The 21,857-nt window shown below is 45.3% G+C and overlaps 1 protein-coding gene across 5 annotated transcripts in view; it reads left to right on the top strand.

Moving 5' to 3' along the window:
- TGFB2 (transforming growth factor beta 2) overlaps window positions 1–21,857 on the top strand; it is an 82,166-nt gene that overhangs the window by 11,802 nt on the left and 48,507 nt on the right. For 4 of the 5 annotated variants that reach the window (XR_014146597.1, XM_081825179.1, XM_031033500.2 and 1 more), the window contains exon 2: window positions 3,914–3,997. The exons of the other annotated variant lie outside the window; for it this stretch is intronic. Coding sequence is in view for 3 of the 4 variants with exons in the window: in XM_081825179.1 (XP_081681305.1) it covers window positions 3,914–3,997 (84 nt within the window). In the remaining variant the exon portion in view is untranslated. The remainder of the gene's footprint in view (window positions 1–3,913; window positions 3,998–21,857) is intronic. 5 annotated transcript variants of the gene reach the window in all.

Consider the following 21,857-nt stretch of genomic DNA (forward strand, 5'->3'; position numbering starts at 1 on the left):
ATTTGAATAATAATTTAGTCATTCATTTGTACCTCTTCATAGTAGAAAGCTTTAGCTTGGTAAGTGTGTTAATGGAAGTTACTGGTCAGACCTCTGAACTAAATCCTGAACTGATGCTCTTTCACCCACTAAACTGGTGCTTTTTCTCCCCCATAGAATGAGGTGACTGGTGCTAGTTTGTCTTGGAAAGAACTCTATTTCAGAGGAATTCCACTGTCACAAAATATCACCATCAACAATGAAACTATGTGTAGAGAGTCATGTCTAATTTCATTAATTCTTTGGCACTAGTACCCAGATTCTAGAAAGAGGGTCCTGAGCCAAGCTGACCCCGAGTCATTATATATTTGGGATCAGTAGCTTGCCCTTTCTCAGTAACATTTGTTGGGAATTCTCTAAGTAAAGTAGAAACTCACTGGAGTTTGTGTTAGGAGGAAATGATAGTACCCACTGATGGACCTGCTACAATCCTGAGAGGAATGTTTGTAGGGAAGGTTTGGAGGGTTGGAGGAGGAGACTAATCTGACAGAGTTTACTGGAGCATTTGGCATTTAATTATGTTTATGATATCGTGCAGCGAGAAAGTCTTTATCTTATAGACACTTTCACACTACACAAACCCCTACTTACTCAGAACGATCCACCTGGTTAGATAGTCTCGAGGTCAAGTGAGATTTTGTAAAAGGCCTTTTTAAAAAAATTTTATTTTATTTAAATTAGATTAATTAGCATATAGTGTCTTATTAGTTTCAGAGGTAGAGTTCAGTGATTCATCAGTTGCGTATAACACCCAGCGCTCATTCCATCAAGTGCTCTCCTTCATGCCCATCACCCTGTTATCCCATCCCCCCCACCACCTCCCCTCCAGCTACCCTCTGTTTGTTTCCTATAGCTGAGTCTCTTATGGTTTGTCTCCCTCTCTGATTTCGTCTTAATAAAAGACCTTCTTGAAACTGTAGCCTATAACCAAACAAAAGCCTATACCAAAATTTCTCAAATTTTACCATGCAAAAGAATTCCCTATATCACTGGAAATGCAGATTCCCAAATCTTCGTCTTGTAGCCTCTATCCAGGTTATGATTCAGTAGTTTTCAGGTGGGCCCCAGAAACCTGCACCTTGATGAGGAGGCCAGATGATTCTTAGGCAGGAGTTCAGAAAGACGCTCTGGAAACACTGTAAATTTTTGTTTTGTTTTGTTGCTTTATTTCTTAGATGGGTAATCCCAGGCAAAATGAACTTTTATAGTTAATATTATAGTCTTTTAGACATTTGTAAGTTACCCAGGCAAAATTTTAATTGCAGGACCATTTCTATCTTATGACTTATGTGAGTGGTCGTCCTCCATGATCAGTTAGTGAATGCCCAATTACTTCTTTTTTTTTTTAAAGATTTTATTTATTTATTTTGAGAGAGAGAGAATGAGAGAGAGCACATGAGAGGGGTTAGGGTCAGAGGATGAAGCAGACCCCCCGCCGAGCAGGGAGCCCGATGCGGGACTCGATCCCGGGACTCCAGGATCATGACCTGAGCTGAAGGCAGTCGCTTAACCAACTGAGCCACCCAGGCGCCCCCCCAATTACTTCTAAAAAGGATTATTTCTCTAAAACTAGTTATCTTGGATTTTTGTAAGTTTTCACATTTTATCAAGCATTTCACATCTGCCAAAGCCTCACGGCTCAACAAAAGCGTATTCCTACCCCGATGCCACTTGACTCCTATAGACTGTTGAAATTGATTTTTGAAAAAACTAAGGATTGCTTTCTTTGGCCTAAAGGATCACTGGTAGCATCACTTATAACTCCACCCAATTCATGGTCTCTACTTCTGGGGCCCTGGGTCAGCACCAGAGGGCCTGTCTTTTTTGACCCTGCTTAAAAACAAACAAACAAAACAAAACAAAAAAGGAAAGAAAGGATTTTAATAGTGCAGCTTTATGGCATAGTAAAAGTAAACCAAAGGGGCATACTTGAGGACTGCATGCTGGAAGTTGCAAAGGACAGTAGTAACCTCTCCCTGGTCCCACCCACACTTCCTTTGACCTGGGTGACCTGGAGCAATTTCAGGGATCTGGATTCTGTTACTAGAACTGTCCCTCCTCTGTACCACAACATCCACTGGCCTGAAGAAGGTGCTGTTTCCCAGGAAAAGGAGTGAAATCCCCCCAAGAACCCGCACAGGGCCATAGTTGGAAGAAAAAATATTGCTAACCAAGCGACTTCCTCTGCATATTCTGCCTTTCCCTGGTTACATTCTTGGAGATTTTTATTTAAGATAACTTTCAGCATCTCTTGTTAGAGGTCAGATATGAATGAGAAGATTTTGTTTGACTTGCTAATCTTGTGACAAACAGTTTATACCCAGTGTAGCTTCCTGTCTTTGCTGACTGGTTCTTTGAGGGAATTTGCTCCGGGTTAAGGCTGTGGAGAGCCTCTAAAAATAAACAACATGGTTGCTTCTTGGTGAGAACATATGTGAGCAGATGGCAACTGGTAACAGCATATGGTGGCAACATGAAAGCAGCATGTTGCAGAAAGCTCTGAGGGGACCTTCCTCGTCCATGCCTCTGCGGGCCCTCCAGTGCCCCATAATCCCAGTGACACAGAGTTCTGACCGGGAGGCATGTCCCACGGAAGCGTGAAAGCATGTCACGGGGGTCTTGTTAGTGGGCTGAATGTTGGAGACGGTAAGTTACAGGGGATGGAAAAAGGCTTCCTTGTCCATTTTCAAATCAAAAGATAAAAGGTACAAATCTGACAAAAAAAAAATGGGGAGAGGATTCCACAAGGCCTTTTGTCTTTTGTCAAAAGAAGTTTTCAAGTCCGGTTTGCAGAGTGACGGTCTCCTTCTGGAAGACATGCCCTAGACGAATGGCAGGGACATGGATGTTAAATCCATGTAAGGAGCTAGGAAAGAAGTATATTCACCCCAGGCCTGGAAGCCAGTCAGGGATTCATCTGTCAAATAAGTTATATAACTGGTATTATTACATCCCTTGATCACTTCTTATTTGCCAGTCTCTTAAATATATCCTCTCTTTGTGATCTTCTAAAACCCTCAGGGGTAGCATGATGTATGCTTCATGTATAGAAACTGAAGCTTGGGTGAATCCGGCCACTTGTTCAGAGATTCACAGGAAACCAGTGACAGGGCAGGGGTTTCAACCTACGTCTTCTTACGCAAAAATCCTATATTTGTCATTGACTCGACCCCAGATAGAACACTTAGCAGTGTTTTCTCTTCCATTGAGGGTATTTTTTGGTACATTTTCTTTTATAAGAATATGGCGGGTGGTATACAAGATGTCGTTGCTGTTACTTTAAAGAAATGAAAGTTCAAAATTTCACGATGTAATAACCATCATGGAAGAGAATGTTTAATCCATCCCGAGCAGCCCTAGATTTTTAAACTGTAGCTGAGCAGCACCAAACCAAGACACACTTGTATTTTTGACTTACTCAAGGAGTTTTCACGTGCGGGTTAGAAATGATGACGGGGGTTTTAAGGAAACTGAAATCTAGGCCAACCAAATGAAACATGGATTTTTATTCAGAACGGGTAAGCTGTCTTTTGTCAAAGGAGGTCAAGGCCTTTCCTGTTCATCTTTGACATAAGTCACGGTATTTATTTTACCATTTCCATGTATAAATTGTACATTGTGATTTTGACGCTAGAACATGTTAAAGGGAAAACGGAATTCAGGAGCCTGACTGGTGGTTAAGGGATGCCAATAGATCTGGGAACAGAATCCAGAATCCCTTCTAGAGCCTTGGTCCCCGAGTAGTGGGGACCTTATATGTGTGGGGGAATAAGTACATTCAAAGAGCCCTCTTCGACTTTGAATCTTTGTATAGCTCTGTGCAAGGCATCGCCTCAGTAAAATAGCTAATGACTGTGCTTTTTAAAACTCCTAGCTGTCTGCCCAGTTGTTACAACACCCTCTGGCTCAGTGGGCAGCTTGTGCTCCAGACAGTCCCAGGTGCTCTGTGGGTACCTTGGTGAGTACACTTGTCTGCTTTATACCTCATTTGACATAGTGATATCAAGTCCATCTTTAGTGTCTGTCTCCTGTGGGGGAACTTGTCAGAGGCCAAAGAGAATTCTGGCATGCAGCCTTGTAGCTGAACAGTCACAAAGGTGCCCCAAATTTTTAGTCCGTAAATGATGATTTGATGGCCGTATGTGCAAGAATGGGTTGTGGGTACATGAGATCTGTGCTCTAGGGGTGACACAGTGGTCTGAAATACGGATCTGCTGACCCCCATGGATGATGCTCTCTGGAGGGTTGAGCCGTATGGCCAGAATATCAGGGGTCCTTTTTGGGTGTCTTTTTTTATATCTATGTTCTTATGCCTGGCATACAGTAGTCGCTCAGTTAATGTTTCTTGTACTGACCTGAAGGGGACGAAGGAGCTTTTCTTTCCTTTGAAGTTCTGGAGGGAGGCCTGTGGGAGAGTTGCCATTATTTGTGACCTTCCTATTGTCATTCCTGGGTGGCATGAGAATGGATTGTCATGGGTCAAGTCTTGGCTGACTGGCCCTGGGAGCTTGCCACTGAGCCCTGACCCTCAGCACAAGTGCAAACCCTTTGGAGCTAGCGCTGCATGTCAGGCTGAGGAGCACTGAAGTCTCAGTGCTTTCTGGTTTAGAACACTAATCAATTCAGTCAGCTTTTGTTGAGAGCCTACTGTATGCTAAGCAGTGAGATCACAGCAAAGAATAGGACTCAGGTGATCCTGATATTTAAGAACACAGGGGCCCAGTTGTCCCTGATCCATGTTCAGGAAAAAATGAAATAGACTCACAATCCTGGCATTGGTTCACTCACATTTTTGAGACCCCAAGAAGGTTTGCATTATACTGATGCTAAGTGTGGGCAGAGGTCCCAGATACGGACAAAAGAAATGTTTTTATTACCTTAGAAGATATCTGGTTCACTGGTATAGTGTACTCTGCAATTTACCATGCCTAACCTTGCTTCTTAGGAATCAAGGACTGAAGGATTGAAGTAGTTTATTTACAGTGGTTTAAGCTGGGTTTCCTCAAAAAAGAACTGATTCTATTGAGAATATACATTTATTTTCATGTATGAAAGTGGCTAGAAGCTGCCATGTGAATAAAGAGTAAAAGGTTTAATCCGTGCTTTTAAATTCCCCTTTTGTGAGACAGATTATATTTTGTTTTCAACCTCTACATTTGTATTTTATTTCACTATCTAAACCAAGGATTTAATTGTCTGATGTTTTTCCCACTAGCTTTTTGGAAAAGAAAAGGGAAGGGAATAAGAGAAGGAAAACATTTGTTGAATCCCTCCTATGTCCCTGGCACTTAGAGACACAGTGTCCCGATCCTCCCCATGTTGGTGGGTTGGGGACGGCTGGGATGACCATCCCCACGTGTCAGGAAACTGTGGCTTGGAGAGGAAAATACCTTGTCTTTGGTCATAGCACACTTGCGGATGGGGGGGGGGGAAGAAGGGAGGGGGCAGAGCCGGAATCCAAATTCAGGTCTGGCCTCGACGCCCGCCACCAGACCACAGAGCCCCCAGATTTTCTGGCCTTCCTCTTGCCTTCCCTTGGCAATCCCACCCCATTAATTTTTATAATTGTCTCAGTGACTACTTTGGATTAATTTCCTTTTCATCTTTTCTTCCCATAGTAAACAAGTTGAGAGGGCTACCCTGGTTCTCTGTGTGGTTTTTCCTCTCAGACACTCCTCGCTTGGGGTTATTTTCGGTCATTTCATTGCTGCAAGCCTCCTTCTTTCTTTGGTGAAAACACACTGGAAACCCACCCTGCTCCTTAGTGAGTCTGGGAAAATCAGGAGTGACTCCGAGGGTGTGGAAGGGAGAGAGGGTACAAGATCCACGGAGATTCCCGGACAGCACGGGGCTCCTCCACCCCACCCAGCCTCCAGGCCCGTGGGAAGACCCTCCGGACCCCTTTCAGACCTTCCACGGAAGACTGCTGAGCAGTGGGGCTCTGCATTTTTTTTTTTTTTTTGTCTCTGTTCTTAGAAATAGTAATTGAGTAAAAATGTAAGTGAGTGGATGCCAGGGGGCAAGTGTCCAGGGTCAGGGTGAATTTCTCCATGCTGAGTGTGATTCTGAGCACTCGTTAAGTGGAGGCCGGCCTGTGCCAAGCAGCTCGAGGGCCATCCCTGTCACCTTGTGTGAACTGCCTCTCCATTCCAAGGAGATGTTGGGAGCGGCTGGAGGGAGCCCAGGGCCCATGGCGCCTCTCGCTGTTCTCACTCTCTAACCTGGGTGTAGTTGATAACTCTGTGTTCTGACACCCATGATTTCACTGAAATCCCCTGGAGGACGAAATGGTCCTTGCTCCGCACAGCCCATGTGGCTGCTGAATCATTTTTCTCTTTTTCAATTCATTAGCCCCCACATTCTTGGTTAAGATAACGTTAGCCTGCCTGAAGCTTTTCCTACTGAGACCTAAGAATCTAGATCAGCAACTGAGACAGTCTCTCTGTGAGTACATGGATTAAAAGTTGTGAAGGCAAATTCAGGCGGTTCTGGGGTTTGGGTTTTGTCTTTTTTTACATCTTTACTGAGTGAGAGGCTTTGAAGGAGCTCTGTGGAGGTTGCAAGACGTTGTTGCTCCAAGCGTGGCCTGCATGTGCGTCTCCCGAGGTGTCCTAAAGAGCAGATTCCCCGGCCCTGGCCCAGAGCTGCAGAGTCCGAATGGCCGGGGTGGGTGGAGCTGATGCTTATGTACCTGTAAGCGGGCTCCACATGGTTACTCTGACCTTACTGGAGTCTGCGGCCGCTCAAGGCAGTGGATGCTGTGATGATGCAGGTCTGTTTACCCACAGTCCTCCAGCATGGAAGGATTCAGATGAAGCAGGGCCTCTGTGTGATCAGCTGGTTCTGCGAGGGTGGGACCCTTCACCCACAGCACAACAGAGTCTTGGCCCATGCTTTCCCTAGGTAGACCTGTTGTCTGCAGGATCACACATCTACCCTGCTCTCTGTTCACCACAGAGGGGGCAGTGAGTGTGTAAGCCAACGAATTAGTCACATGGGGTAATGGAGGCCTAGTTTGGAAATTATGCCTAGGAGTGGATTCTTCCACCCAGGTGCCTTGAGCTGGGCCACTGTGAGTGGGAAGGGGATTTTGAAACCTAATGTATGATGTGTGAGTGACACATATAATGTATAAGTCGATGTATAAGGTTTTAATTCCCTGAGGTTGTGTTTGGTCGAAGTACTGCCGACCTCTTCGTGGCCTGAATGCTGTTCTCAGACATTCCACGGGGTAAGGATATGGCCGACAATGGAATGTAAACTCTACTCTCTCAGCCAGACTCAGCTTTGAGTAACAGCAGTTTTCTGCTTCCAAGTGAGGTTTTTCTCAACCAGATATATTAGAGCAGGTGCAAATCTGATCAGCTTTTAAAAAGAAAAGTTAAGGATAAATTACTTGGCATTTGTGCAATCCTGTGCCACCTGCTATTCTGATGTTATTTTGGTTATTTTGGAACCATGAGTATTTTGAATCCAGCCCCACAGTATGGATAGTCTATATCTACTGTAGGATTTTGGGGCTGTCAGACTATTTAGAGAAATATCCAGTTCTTCGTGGTCTGTATCACTAACCATCCCACTTGGCTATTGAAGTATGAAAAGAAGGATGGGTAGTGTCAATTCTACTTTCCAAAAAGCCTTTAATGACAAGATCTCTACATTAACTACAAATATAGGTACAGCTTTAAGATAAATGTCAAATGCATGCAGAGATTGTGGGAGGACGCAGGTAAAAACAGGTTGTTCTTAGGATACGTTAGTTCATTCAGCGGTATTTACTGGTTGTCTAGGCACCAGTGATTCCATCAGTGAATAAAACAGCAAAACACTTGGTCCTCAGAGAGGTCCATGCGTCGGGGGAAGATAAATCATTCATTTAAAAAATTAAATAAGGATGGCAGAAGTTGAAAATATTAGAGGGGAAAACATAGAGCAGGGTTGGGGATGGAGAGGTGAGTTGCAATTTCAAAGAAGTGGGGCATGGGAGGGCGCAGGAAGAGAGTGGCATCAAAGCAGAGGCTTGAAGGAGGTCATAGAGGAGCCTGGGGCTCTCTGGAAAAGAACATTTTTGGCCCAGGGTACAGCTGGTACTGCTCCTGACATGTTCAAGGATTATCAGAAATGTCCTAGGAGCTGAGATTAGAGAGAGATCACGTCGGACGCGTCAGGTAGCACCTTGTGGGCCAACATAATAAAGTCTGTGGCTTTTCCCCTGAATAAAATAGGGAGAAGGGTGGGTTTAGTCAAGGTTGTTCTGGTAGCTGTTAAGGTGAGAATAGTACACAGGGTGACTAACGGTGGAGCGTGAAGTCCAGTGAGGAGGTCTTTGTAATGCGTTTTGCAGCTGCCTTTCCAGGTGAAACTTCACTCTATCAAGAATTTCCAATAGTGCTGAGTTCTTTCTTGGTAGTAATTTGATAGGAAAGCTTCAGTGGGTTCTGTATGTAGAATATGGTTTCGGAAATTTTTTAAAATTAATATTCCTGAGTTATTGTCAACTCGCCCCCTTTCCTTTCTAGAAAGGAGCTATCTGTGTTTTGTGTGACAGGTGTGCTTGCTGTAAGGCCTCCTCACAGCATCTGTGACTTGGTGGGCAGGGACACGTGCCCCTAAGCTCATTGGTGGCCATGTGTTGGCCTAGGAGAATGACAGACTACCTTTCCCGGTGGAAACTAGAAAGTCAGGCTTCAAAGAGTATTTGGATCTGTCCAGATGTGCCTAGTGCCTTTGCCTAAGCTTTGAAATGAGGTCAGAAGCCAGGGAATTTGTAAAACTATGTCTCTTATTCGTCAAGAAGCATTTCCGTTGGACCCGAGTTTGCTTTCTAACTTTTAAGTTTTGAACAGGAAGACTGGAATGTGGATTTTAGTCCTTCCTTCATCTGTACAAGAAATATCTATCGAGTCTACTGTGTGCCAGGTGTCATGCTAGGTCACTTGATAGATGGAGGAATATAGTGCAGACCCTGTCTTCAGGGAGCCTGCAGCTGAGCGAGGAAGTCAGGCAGACCAAACCAACCAACCAAAACCAAAAAAGCCAATACCGTGTGGTTGATTCTAAATAAGAGTCCTGACAGGTTGGAAGAATTGCTGTACTTGTCCCGGAGAGGTGAAGGAGGCCTTCCTGGGGGAGGTGATATGTGCTGCTTGAAAAACAACCTTTGCAATTGCAGTTGGGCAGCCCTCAAGCAGCCAGAGGAAGCTGCTTACGCTTTCTGAAAGGAAAGATTTGTCCTTCGCGTTGTTTCCTTCCTCTCCGAGCTTGCATGACTACCATCTTGATGAATCATGAAACCGCAGAAGCACTTGGTGTGGTCTTTGAAAAAATTGATGTGTTCCTTCAGGAGACCCACTCTAAAATACTGAGGTTGGAGGGTAAGATCTTTATATAGAGTATTTGTTATTCAGAGTTGATACATTCAGAAGACATAATTTGTCTGTTGCATGTAAAATCCATTATTCTGTGCAGTGCTGTGGTGTAATGGGACTCTGTGGAATATGGCATTATTTTACAAGCTCAAGGTCACTATCTAGAGCTTTTTTCTTCCTCTCGATGGCATGCCACAAAATTAATCTCTCACTCATATCATATGGGTTTGTGGGTTGGCCGTGGCTTTGTTCCATGTCATCCTCATTCTGGGACCCAGGTAAAGGAGCAGCCTCTAGCCCGGGCATGCGGATCTCATGGCCAGACCATGAGATGGGACAGTTTTTCCTGCCCACATTCCATTGGCCACACCTGGTTTCAATAGGACAAGAAGGGAGAGCAAAGGTGGGGGTTCAGGTGGCAATGGGCCCGGGAGAGAGGGACAGACATTTTGAACAGATGATACAGTTTACCACAGTGTAGGTGGTGGAGTTGGGGAAGGGAGAAAGATTTCATTCATGTTAAAAACTTTCTATATTGTGTGTTTGACATGCTTGGATCCACTCTGTTTCTTTGTCTATGGAATTATGGGGAGCTTTATAATGGATATTTACTAAATAATTAGTAGGTTGACTTTATAACAGACATAAATGTCGTTCTCCATTTTTATATTTGACTGGTTCCTCCGACAGAGACAAATGTATCTGGTGTAAATAGCACAGTTGGTAGTATGGGGTTTCTGAAGGAAGTCCTGATGTGTTATGTGAAATTTATGTATGTCAGGGACACTCTGAAACTCAGGCTTACCCCCCCAGACATGTAGTGACATCCCTTAGCCTTAGTAGGGTCTCAGATGGTCCCCACAGTCCTGACATGCCCAGCCCTATCTGATAGATGTTGTCCCCAGGAAGGCTAAGTTCCAGGAGAGTAGAAGTCTGCAGATGCTTCACCGTTTGCTGGAGGGAGCATGAATTTCCCATTTCTTCTCTCTCTTGTGTGAGTTCGATGCCAGTTTAACAATCGAAACATCACGTGCCACGTGGTTCCCTAGAATCCTGTCTAACCTGAACCTTGGTCTCCTGACAACGACCTACCCCGTAGGCTGCATAGACTCATGCTCCTTCCTGCTGTGTTCAGTTGAGCAAATGGAGAGAAACCCTGCTGGCATGGGGCATCTCCAGTGGGACTGTCAGCAAAGTGACGGCCACCCATCCGTGCCCATGGCTCCTGACTGGGCTCGGTGGCTTAGGCTCGCAAGCTCCTAGTCATTTCCACGGCCTCTCCTTAGTATCCTTCGTAGCTGCCGATGCTGAGCTTTTCCATCCTGCCCTTGGGGTCAGTGGTGGGAAAGAGCAGCAAAAATGAAAGCATTGTTTTGCACATGGCCGGACATCTGTGTTTCTGAATCGCCCTGCTGTGTGCATGATGCAACTGCTGGAGCTGTTTTGCTGAATGTGAACTTTGTCCACCGACTGGAGTCAAAATTGGTTTTGGATCCTCTGAAATCTAAATGGTCAGACCACGTTTTTCTAATATGCAGTTGGATCGGACCTTTGCTCTGAAGTGGAGCTGACTCTGTTCGTGCAGCAGCACTGCTGGCCTCTCTGTCTTCCTGGTCTGTGTTGCTTGTTTTCCCAAGGCTGCTACTTACCTCGTCCACTGCCCACATTCAAGAGAGCAGGAGGGCAGCTCCCCGTGGGACTGCGGCCACGGAGGCTTCAGGACTTGTTGACTTGAGTGTAAGTGTTAGGGAGAGAGACTTTTCAGAAGCGAATCAGGGGAAGCACCAAGAATAGCTTACCTCCAGGTACACTGGCGTGACGGCAGGGACTTGGACTTGGGCTGCAGATACTGCAGTGCTCAGACCCCTTATTGGAAGCAGGGGACCACCCGCGACATGGTCCATAGGCTCTAGTGCCGGGATTCTTTTTTTTTTTTTTTTTTTTAAAGATTTTATTTATTTATTTGAGAGAGAGAGAATGAGAGACAGAGAGCACGAGAGGGAGGAGGGTCAGAGGGAGAAGCAGACTCCCCGCCGAGCAGGGAGCCCGATGCGGGACCCGATCCCGCGACTCCAGGATCATGACCTGAGCCGAAGGCAGTCGCTTAACCAACTGAGCCACCCAGGCGCCCCATCTAGTGCCGGGATTCTCAACCTCACCGTGCGTCGAGCCGCCTTGGGGGGGCACTTAATGTGCTGGGGGCCACCTACAGAATTTCGACTTAGTTGGTAGGGGGCGGTGGGGGGGCAGGGCGGCATCTTTGGTTTTCAAAAAAGCCCTAGGTGATTCTAATGTTCGGCACGAGTTGAGAAGCTCTGTTTTGGGGGTTTCCATAGCTTTTGTTAAAACTGTGATTTTCTGTCCAGCTATCTTTGTTATAATATGGGCAAACTTCTGTATGAAGAAAAGGTATATATTTGAGTGGGGATGTTGGGAGAGAGAGAGGGTGGATTCTGTCTTCAGTAATAATAAATTTAAAAATACAGATAACGCTAGCTGTCAGTTATTGAATAGTTACATTAGACACTGTGTTAATCCCTATATTAATCTTATAAGATAAATGTAATTATTAATCACGGTTTCATAGATAAGGAAACCGAGGCTTACAGACATCATGTAATTTCCCCATGGTCATGTAGCTCATAAGTAGCAGAGCCAGAACTTGAACTTGAAGTCTATCTGACTTCAGAGCTCATCCTACCAGTTGGACCCCTAAGACGATAAACTTAAATATGAAATTTTGGATGAAGGGATGAGATATCAGAAAAGGAGAAATCACTGAGAATAATATGTATGTGTATTATTAGGAAATCATTCTATTATGAAAAAAGAGAAATTGATATGTTTGGATGTCTTTCTTTTTTTTCCCTTAAATAGAGTATTTCGCTTCCCAAAACCTAGGAAAGTTCAAGGCAGGCAGCAGAACCCAAGGGCTTGCACGTGGATGTGGGAATGAGGCGGCGACTTCTGAGTTTAGCTCGTCTGTGTTCTGTATTCCCCATTTGAGGAATAGAAATGGTTTCTTCTTATGTGAACTGACACGAAGCGTGGTGCCTCCTTGCAGTTTATTCTCTTGTTCAGACTGTAATCACTGGAGCGTGTAATACAAAATCCGGGTGTTTCTCATTTTGTTCCCTGGATAGGAACAACCTTTTTGTTGTTTGTTGTTTGTTTTTCTGCAGGCTGGTAAATCTGAGTACTTACTCCAACTACTGCATTAATCCTTTAATGCCTGTTAAAAGTCCAGAATGGTCCCAGGCTAAGGCCCTAAAAATTCCACCCGCCCGTTCCTGGCAGTCCTGTCTATCCCCATATATATGAAAGAATGTTGCAGATCGAGGCACCCGGTAAATATTTGTTAAGTGAGGGAGTGAATGAATTTTGCAAATATGGGCCATGATCGAAATAGTGCCTTGCATGTTGCTAAGGATTTCTTGGGAACTGAGAAAGGTCTTAGTTAATTGGTAAGCTCCCAGTTTCTGCCTGGGGCCACCTTGTCTGTTCGCCAACTCCTAATTGCCTACCTGGGAGACCTTTCTGTACACAAAACATAGCAATATTAATAGGCTTTCAAAAAACCCCACGTCACCAGCCTCTGCTTATCTCTCTTAGCCTTGATGAAAGGATCCTGACTTTTTCTTTGCTCAAAGTAGCATTTTTCATATTATAAGTTAGAAAAAGTGCAGAGTCCCCCGGGCACATGAGGAGCAGGAAGGGAAGCTACTTGCCAGCCCGTGGGAAAGAGAAGTTCCACTTTGATGCAGTCTGGCCACGGAGAGTCCTGCAGGGACACCTGGATTGCTCCCTGTTCCGTCTGTGAGTTCTGCAGTTAGAAGGGGACAGTTAGGCGTGTGTTCTTAGGTCTTCAGCCAGACTGCACAAGTATTTTAGGGCTCTTCTTGTCTCAATCTGATTTCTGCTTGAGACTTTAACACATGCAGGCTGCACTGGAACGACTTTGAAACTACTCTCAGGGTAGTGTAGGAGGGTTGCATCAGCGCTAAAGCCTTTAAGCAGGTTTTTTTTTTTTTTTTGCGTTCTTTCTTCCTTTTTTTTTTCTTTTATTGCTAAATATCCAACAGGCTGAACGGAGGAAATTCAAGTCTAACCCTGGAGGGACCCCTGTTTAGTCATCTGTCTAGACAGACGGGTTCATATAATGGGCCTCTCTGTTTCTTTTGCTTTGTTATAACAGACGGTGGTCCCTTCCTTTAAAGTTGTGAAGATGTCAGCCTTTGGTTTTTTGATCCTAACCTACTGTTGATAAGCCAAGAAAGTGACTCACGCATGAGCCAAAGATGACTCTGGAGTGTGACACTCAGTCTGTGATATAATAGAAAGAAAATACAGGCTTTGCCTAAAGGAGCCCAGGATAAAATCCTGACTATAACACGGGGCAAGTCAGCTACCTTCCCTGAACCTCATCTTTCTTGACTCTAAGTTGAGAACTAATTAGGGGCACCCGGGTGGCTCAGTTGGTTAACTATCTGCCTTCTGCTCAGGCCACAGATCTCAGGGTCCTGGGATGGAGCCCCACCTCCTTGTGCTCACTTTGGCAGCACATATACTAAAATTGGAGCCCCACCTCCTTGCTCAGCGGGGAGTGCTTCTCGCTCTCCCTCTGCCCCTCCCCTCGCCCCCTCTCATGCTTGCACTCTATCGCTCTCTGTCAAGTAAATAAATAAAATCTTTAAAACAAAAATGAGAACTAATTAAAAAAAAAAAAATCTCCTGCTTAATAGTCCTTTCCAAAAAAGAAATTAGTACATACAAATGCTTGGCACATGGTAGGGGCTAAATAAACCATCATCCATCCATCCATTCATTCATTTCAGGGTGATCGGTGAAGTCTTTAACTTTCTAGCTTTTGTATACAGAGAATTACAGGGAAACCAGAAATTCTGGCCCATGTTTTTAATATCAAATTTCCATACATTGAGAAAAGCAAGTGACGTTTTTTTTTTTAAAGTGTAGGAAAACATTTAAAAAGTGCTACCGATTTTTGTAAGAGGAAATAATACTGGAGATATTGTTTAAAAATCGATGGAAGAGTGTAAGGCAGAATGACATTCTTGGTCTTCTCTGAAGGGCTTGAAACTCTGAGAACTGGCCTAAAAAGGACTACGTGTGTTAGTAACTATTACTGCAACTAAGTGGGTCTCTCTGCCTCCCCTGTTTTGTCTCTTTAATCCCTGCCTGGCTTGTCCCTGGAAATACTGATGTGGAAATTTTTATTTTATTCAGTTTAATTCAGTAAATATTTACTGAGCATATATTGGCTCTGGGGTGTGGTGTCTGAACCACACAAGTGGATAAGAGATGAGCTAAGTAGGGATGGGGGGTCCCTGCCTGGAAGAAGCAGTGCAGACGGCCCAGAGAAAGGTGCTGGGATCACACAACCTGGGTAGAGTCGAGGTGGCACGATTTCTAGTTCCATTTGTGGGGTTGGCCATGTTTCCTCTTTAAGCCTCAGTTTTTTATCTTCCACCAAAATGGGATAATCCTGGTGGGTACAGGATAGATGCTATGCCCCTCAAAACAGGTCATATTGCTTTTGTGGTTGTAATTGTTTTATTGTTATGGTTATATAATGCCTGCCTTCAAGTAGCTTACAGCCTACTTGTGGAGACAAATTTGTAAACTAACAACACTGTACAAAGGAAAAGCATTGAAAATTGTCGAATGATATTTATAAGCAAGGGACAGTGGGAGCACCAAGGCAAGGCGGTTGGTTAACAAAACCACCGTATAAGAGAAGAGCTCCATAACGTACACAGAACAGTGTGTGTACCTGAGCTGTGAATGACCACAGCCTTCCAGTGAAAAGGGAAATAGAAAAATCAGCCTATTCTTGAGCTGCTAAAGGATGGAAGCAAATGATGTCTATGTTGATAGCAAAGCTTTTCACGTTTCATAGTACAGTTTGTGACATTCTCCTACACTGAAATTCCATTAGGACCCAGTGCTATACGTGGCTTGGGGATACGGTATGTCTGAGTCATGTCTCTTTCAATACAACTGCAATCAATAAAAACCCCAGTAAAATGTGGTTAACCACAAGGACATCCCTCCCCACCAACCCCACCCCCAAATCAGCACTGTGATTCATTCAATTCAGGGCTCCTCCCCTTCATATACTTTATATTGAGAGAGACTTACGCTTCTCAAGTACAGAGAACAGAAGTCCTATTCGGGTGCTGGGTGCCTGCCCCTTTGTGGCAATGCTTGCCCGTGCCAACGCCCAGGGAAGTCCCCCAGTCCTGTCTTGTACACTGAGTGGCCGTGGCCAGGGAGAGATTCTGCCCCAGGTCCTCAGGGATGCAAGGTAGATGCCTCCAAAGGATGCAGTCTGAGGCCCCAGAGGGTCTTACTTTATAAAAATTCTTTCTGTCTCTCTCACTGCTATGACTGGCTTCTTCCTGTACCTTCTGTAAAGGGAATCCTGAGATGAACACCCCTCCGTGTCCCCCCACCGGTAGCCACCATCTCCTTAATTCTAATTCATTATGTATGTTGTAGTGCTTTTTCCTTCTTTTTCTGACCCAGAAGGGACCTAAGGGAACAGCGAGAGTTGTGGATGCTCAGGGAGGGGTGGAGGGGGCAGTCTGGGAGGGGGTTTCTTTTTTTTTTAAAGCTTTTATTTATTTATTTATTTGAGAGAGCGAGAATGAGAAAGAAATAGAGAGCACACATGAGAGGGGGGAGGGTCAGAGGGAGAAGCAGACTCCCTGCTGAGCAGGGAGCCCAATTCTGGACTCGATCCCGGGACTCCAGGATCGTGACCTGAACTCAAGACAGTCGCTTAACCAACTGAGCCACCCAGGTGCCCATGGGAGGGGGTTTCATTGAAAAGGTCTGAAGTTAGCTCTCTGGAAGATAAGAGGAAGCCAATTGAAAATGGTATTTTTTTCCTGTTCTTACGACCGAAAGAAGTTCAGTCCTGACATCTGAGTTGGTGAAGTCCACATTTAAATCACTGGCTGCGAGATAATCTAATTTCACCAAGTTCCTCTCTCCTTGCTGTGAGTTCGTGGAGAAAGGTGGGCCTAAGTAAGTCCAATTGCATTTAGCTTCTTCTACCAAAGGAACAAGTTACCCTTTGCTAAGGAGGTGCATCTATTGTCTTTTATTTACACTTGGTATTTGGTCCATAAGAACAATAATATTTATTACTTATACTGGTGTGGTGCTTCTTAGGCTCCAGGGACTTTTCTTAGCACTTCAGAGACATTGGTTCATTTGATCCTGGCAATAATGGATAGGTATTACTATTGTCTTTATTTCACATATGAGGAAATCAAGGCACAGAGAGAGATTAAATAGCTTGCCCAAGATCCATAGCTATTAAGAGGTAGAGCCAGGACACATTCCCACCATAGCTGTCACCCCCCTTCATTGGAAGCTCAGGTCAGTCACCGGTCCCGGTGACATAAAAGCAGCATCGAGACAGACACAGACTCCGGAATGAAAATTGCTTAGGTCTGTTTGTTTGGGGAGAGGCAGTCCACTCTGCAAGGAGAGTCCACCTGGCCTAAAACATATAAATCATTTACATAGATTAGAAACCTATGTAGTACGCATATATACGCAGCACTCCTTAGATTCTAAACAGAAAAGAGCCATCAGCATGCCAAGTTCTGAGATCCCCTTTGATTAGCAAACAGTACAAATGTTTATAGACTTGGAGGATTTTTAATATCTTTATTTGAATTGCACAAAGCAGCCAAATGTAGTTTGGCCCTGGGCTGTAGCCTATATGTGTCTGGGTGCCAAGAAGCAATTGCACTCCGCCTGAGATGCCAAGCATTCCAGACCTGTTACCTTGTAAGTGTAATATTTACCAGATTTTTGCTTCATCTGGAGATGAAGAGCAGAGCTGAGCAGAGTGGGGGTGGGGCGGGCCGCCGGGAAGGGAGCTCAGTGTTCAGAGGAATCTCTGAATGAGTAGGTAGCTGGGAAGGTGAACAAACATTTGCCAGAAACAGCCCTTTAGCTGGCAACTTGGGATCCAGGAGGAAGTAACAGTGGCCAGCACGTTGGGGTGCTTGGCCTGCGCCAGGCGCGGTGCTCAAAGCTCTCGCCTTCACCACCCCGTTACCCTCCCGCCTCTCGGAGGGAGACGCTGTGTCATCTCCATTTTACAGATGGGGAAAGCGCGGTTGCAAGGCTTAAGTGGATTTCCCCAGGTTCTGTTCCAAGGTCTGTCTGTAGTTTTACTTGAGTGAGACTGGTCTAGGGCGAGGGAGGGGAGCGGCTGAGTGGGGTCACGCAGCCAGAGTGCTCCCTGTCTCCTCTGTTGACTCTCACTTCCTCTGACCCTCGCAACCACCCTGCCCTGCCGGTGCTAGTCACATCTTACGAACGAGGAAACTGAGGCCTCACCAGGGAAAGAGCTTTTCCCCCGAGGCCGGCTTTCCAGTGGCAGAGCCGGGAGCCCACGGACGGCGGGCCGCTGAATCCCAGCCCTGACGTCGCTCTGTGCTAAAGCAGGAGGCTTCATGCGATTCCAAACAAACCAAACCCTAAGGCTCTGGGCAAGCACAGCTCTCTGCAATGTTCCTGAAAGAGAAGGGGCTTGAGGCAGAGCTCCAGACAGCCCATACTGTACAGAGCTAGTCGATATGTCAGTAAACAGAGCTAGTAAAGGAGATACTGTTATTAGGCGTGCGTGTGCATGTGCGCGCGTGTGTGCGTGTGGGGGGGGGTTCATGTGTGCACCGGTGGGGAGTTGCAGGCTGGAGCAGGGGAGCATTATTCTCAAATTGAAGACAGCAGCAGTTGCCAGAGAAGTACATGGATAATGTCCCTGGCTATAGTTTCGTTATCACTTCATCTGATGAGTAAATGGTGACAAGATCCCCAAGGTCGGCAAAGGGAGATGGAGAAAGCTGACTCTAGTTCTTTCTGCCTTTACCAGATGTGGGCTGCCATTAGAGCCCCCAACGGAGCTGTAATTGGCAGGGGAGGGAGGGCGGTCAATGTTTGTGTGTAAATTAAGCCATCGCACTGGGAACAGCCCCCCCACACACACACACCCCCCACTCCGAGGTGCTCAGGGCTGTCTTCCAGTGAGGCTGGAAATATAAACAGAAGAGCTTTCTTGCCCCGAGGCCTCTTGCAAGAGCCTCTATTCCACCACCGCATCTGTTGCTCTGGGGGATTATGCTTTGGTTGAATCTCACTCAAAAAGAAATATTTTTAGCTGAGGACGGAAAATTATAAAAGCAAAGGTATGAACTCAACACTGGTGAGTGTTGTCGGTGGAAGAACCATCACCCCCGGCACAGAGAAAGGGTGCTCAGAGACACACATTGAGATTTAAGAAGGGACACCGATTCCTCAAGGTGCTTTGCTGTTGCAGGGCTTATACGGGGACTGGCTGGAAGCACCTGGTTTCACTGCCAAATTCAAGTAGGGAGTCAGGTTCTTTTCTGTGCGGAAATTCAGATTTTTTTTTTTTCCTTTACTGGCGTCCCGTACCACTGTGTCCTGCTGAACATCTGGACACAGGAAAGTGAATCCATCATTTGAGATCGAAAAGCAGAAGAGGGTAGAGGAACTTGTCTGCAGTGAAACAGCCAGTGGTAAAGGAGTCAGGATCAGGGAAGCAAGGACTAGAGTTACCAAGCCCTGCTCCCCAGAGGGGCTGAGACCATTTGCAAAGGCTACTGCTAGTCCCCTGGGGAGCTCGTATGGTTATGGGTTTCTCTTTTGGTCACTCACTCAGTTTTTGAAAAGAAATGTTTGTGGGGCTGAGGAGGTGGTTCTATGACACAAACCTACTGTAAACTGCTTTTCGAGTCTTAGAAATAAGTGGGTTTTTAAATGAAACATTAGATGATAAAGAAGGGTTACAGGGAAGCGTGAAAAGCAAAAGGAAAGGCAAGTCTCAACCAGGAGAAGAGAAAACTATGACAGTCTTAAACTTTTGGGTTCTGCCCTTGGATATTACAGGAAAGCTGCAGAACTGGATTTATGGTGTAAACAGAGGTTTAATTGGAACACCATGAGCACAAATGAATCCACATTTAGACAGCATCTGAAATCCCTGTTTTTTCAATGTATAATCCTCCTGGGATTTGTAAGTGATCTTTAGGAGGTTCCAAAATGCAAGGCTGGAAAGCATGTGTCTTTTTGAAAAACGTATTCATTTATTGTAAATATAAATCTACATTAAGAATAACACAAGAACGTTTTGAAATGCACTAACAAGAGTGTTAATTTTGTCCTTTGGAGGGCCCTTTTCTTTTTGATGGGAAAGCAGGTGGGCTTGGGGAAAGGAGAGTCACCGGCTCCTATAGGCCTTGTAGGCAACTCAGAGTTCCTTGCATAAACCGCTCATCCCTTTAGCTATGATGCTTGGGAGTTTTTTTACTGAAGAATTTTAACAAAACGACGTGTCAGAGGACTCACAAAATTTGATGATCTGTTCCATGAGTCAGATTTCAAGGAGTTAGAAATTGCAACAAAATTAACCACAAGCTGCTGAAGAACCTTCCATGAAAGGCATTTTCAAGTAAGAAATGTTGCCTTTGGATTTCCCCACCTAAAAAGGTAGAGAGTCAACACATACTGATGAAAAAGTATCACATTCTGGAGCCTCCCGAACATTGTGAAATGACCAAGAATGCCTACCCTCCACCCTTTCCCTCATTTTGGCATCACAGAGTTTTTGTCACACATGGTGGATTTTGTGGTGGTGCAATAGTTCTGTAGAGATGAGATCTAGAGAAAGTTTATTTAAATAATATAAAGTACTTCACTGGAGTCCCTCCACCCCCCCGCTTCCAGAACATCCTTAATTCATTAAAAAAAAAAAGAAAAAAGGGATTAAATATCATTGGGTACTTTTTTTTTTTTAAAGATTTTATTTATTTATTAGAGAGAGAGAGAATGAGAGAGAGCACATGAGAAGGGGGAGGGTCAGAGGGAGAAGCAGACTCCCCGCCGAGCAGGGAGCCCGATGCGGGACTCGATCCCGGGACTCCAGGATCATGACCTGAGCCGAAGGCAGTCGCTTAACCAACTGAGCCACCCAGGCGCCCGGGTACTTATTTTTAATGACTGTATCTTGTCATTCATTAGTTTATAGGATTCAAAGTTACAATCTTTCTCGTTAGATAATCAACGTCGCTGTGTGTGTTAGAATAAACTGAGATGGAAAAGCATTGCAGGTATGTGGGATATTTGAGAAGCTGAGAAAAGCAAGTAAGTTAGATACTCCATTATGCATTATGAACAGGATTGTGTGTCGTCTGGACTGATGTTGCCTTCTAAAGTGATGCACCACACACAGTCCTTCGTCAGACACTTCTCCTGTGGTTCCACCCCTGATTACCTGTGCGACCAGTGATACAGTATGTAATCTGCCTAAGCCTTAGTCTCCTCATCTGCAAAATGGAATTGAAAATAGGTCTACCGCATAGATTCCTCGAGAGGCATAGAGGACAGAATCCAGGGAAGGCTCTTAGCTGCTGGTATTATTATTTGCGCCTTCCATTTCGAAAGGCTGACTTTCCAGGAAGATTTACCATGAGTTTGCTTCGCCTTCTTCTTCCTCTGTAAGCTCAGGGGCCATGGATAGTCCACTCACATCCCTAGGGTCTGGTCAAAAAGGGACAGAAGCAAAAATTCAGATCTGTTGAGAATGATGGTTCCATTGACCTGTGACCTGCGAGGGTGACCTGCGAGGCCGCTCAGTGAAACTGGGAGAACAAACCAGACTTGGATACAGGTGTGTCAGGCTGCCCAGGTGCATGCTGGGGCCTATGCAAGTATCATTCATAGGACTGATGTCATAGGGATCAGGTTAACCATCCTGAGGGTGCCTTGAAATCTGCCATGAACGCCTCCCAAGTTTGAGGTGATGTGGTGAATGGGAAGAGCACCTGTCAGGAGTCAGGATTTGGGCTTGATAATCACTTATTAGTACTGTCTGGTTCCAAGCCCTGAGCCTCAGTTTCCTTTTCTGCAAAGTGAGGGATCTACCTCAAAAGTTATTTCCGGGGGATTAGATAAGGTAATGTGAACAAATGCTTGTTATCTTTGAATGACTTCCCGGGGTGTGCGGATAGCCTGTTCTTCAAGGACAGTTGAGAGTAAGTTTAAGTACAGCTATGCCACCTTATGCTTGTTTATTGCTTTGCATCGAACAAAGTGCTTTCACAGACGTCATCGTATTTGAGCCTGACTAGGGCCCTATGAAGCAGTCACAAGTTGACAAGGCACGGAGAAGTTATGGGGTCTTCCCCAAGGCAACACAGTTGCAGGGACAAATGGGAATTCTTACTAAGAAGTGATAGTCCTTGGGCGCCTGGGTGGCTCAGTTGGTTAAGCGACTGCCTTCGGCTCAGGTCATGATCCTGGAGTCCCTGGATTGAGTCCCGCATCGGGCTCCCTGCTCAGTGGGAAGCCTGCTTCTCCCTCTGACCCTCCCCCCTCTCAGGTGCT

The sequence above is a fragment of the Leptonychotes weddellii genome, chromosome 6, assembly GCF_054177405.1.
Source record: "Leptonychotes weddellii isolate Sample4059 chromosome 6, ASM5417740v2, whole genome shotgun sequence".
Taxonomy (NCBI): Eukaryota; Metazoa; Chordata; class Mammalia; order Carnivora; family Phocidae; genus Leptonychotes; species Leptonychotes weddellii.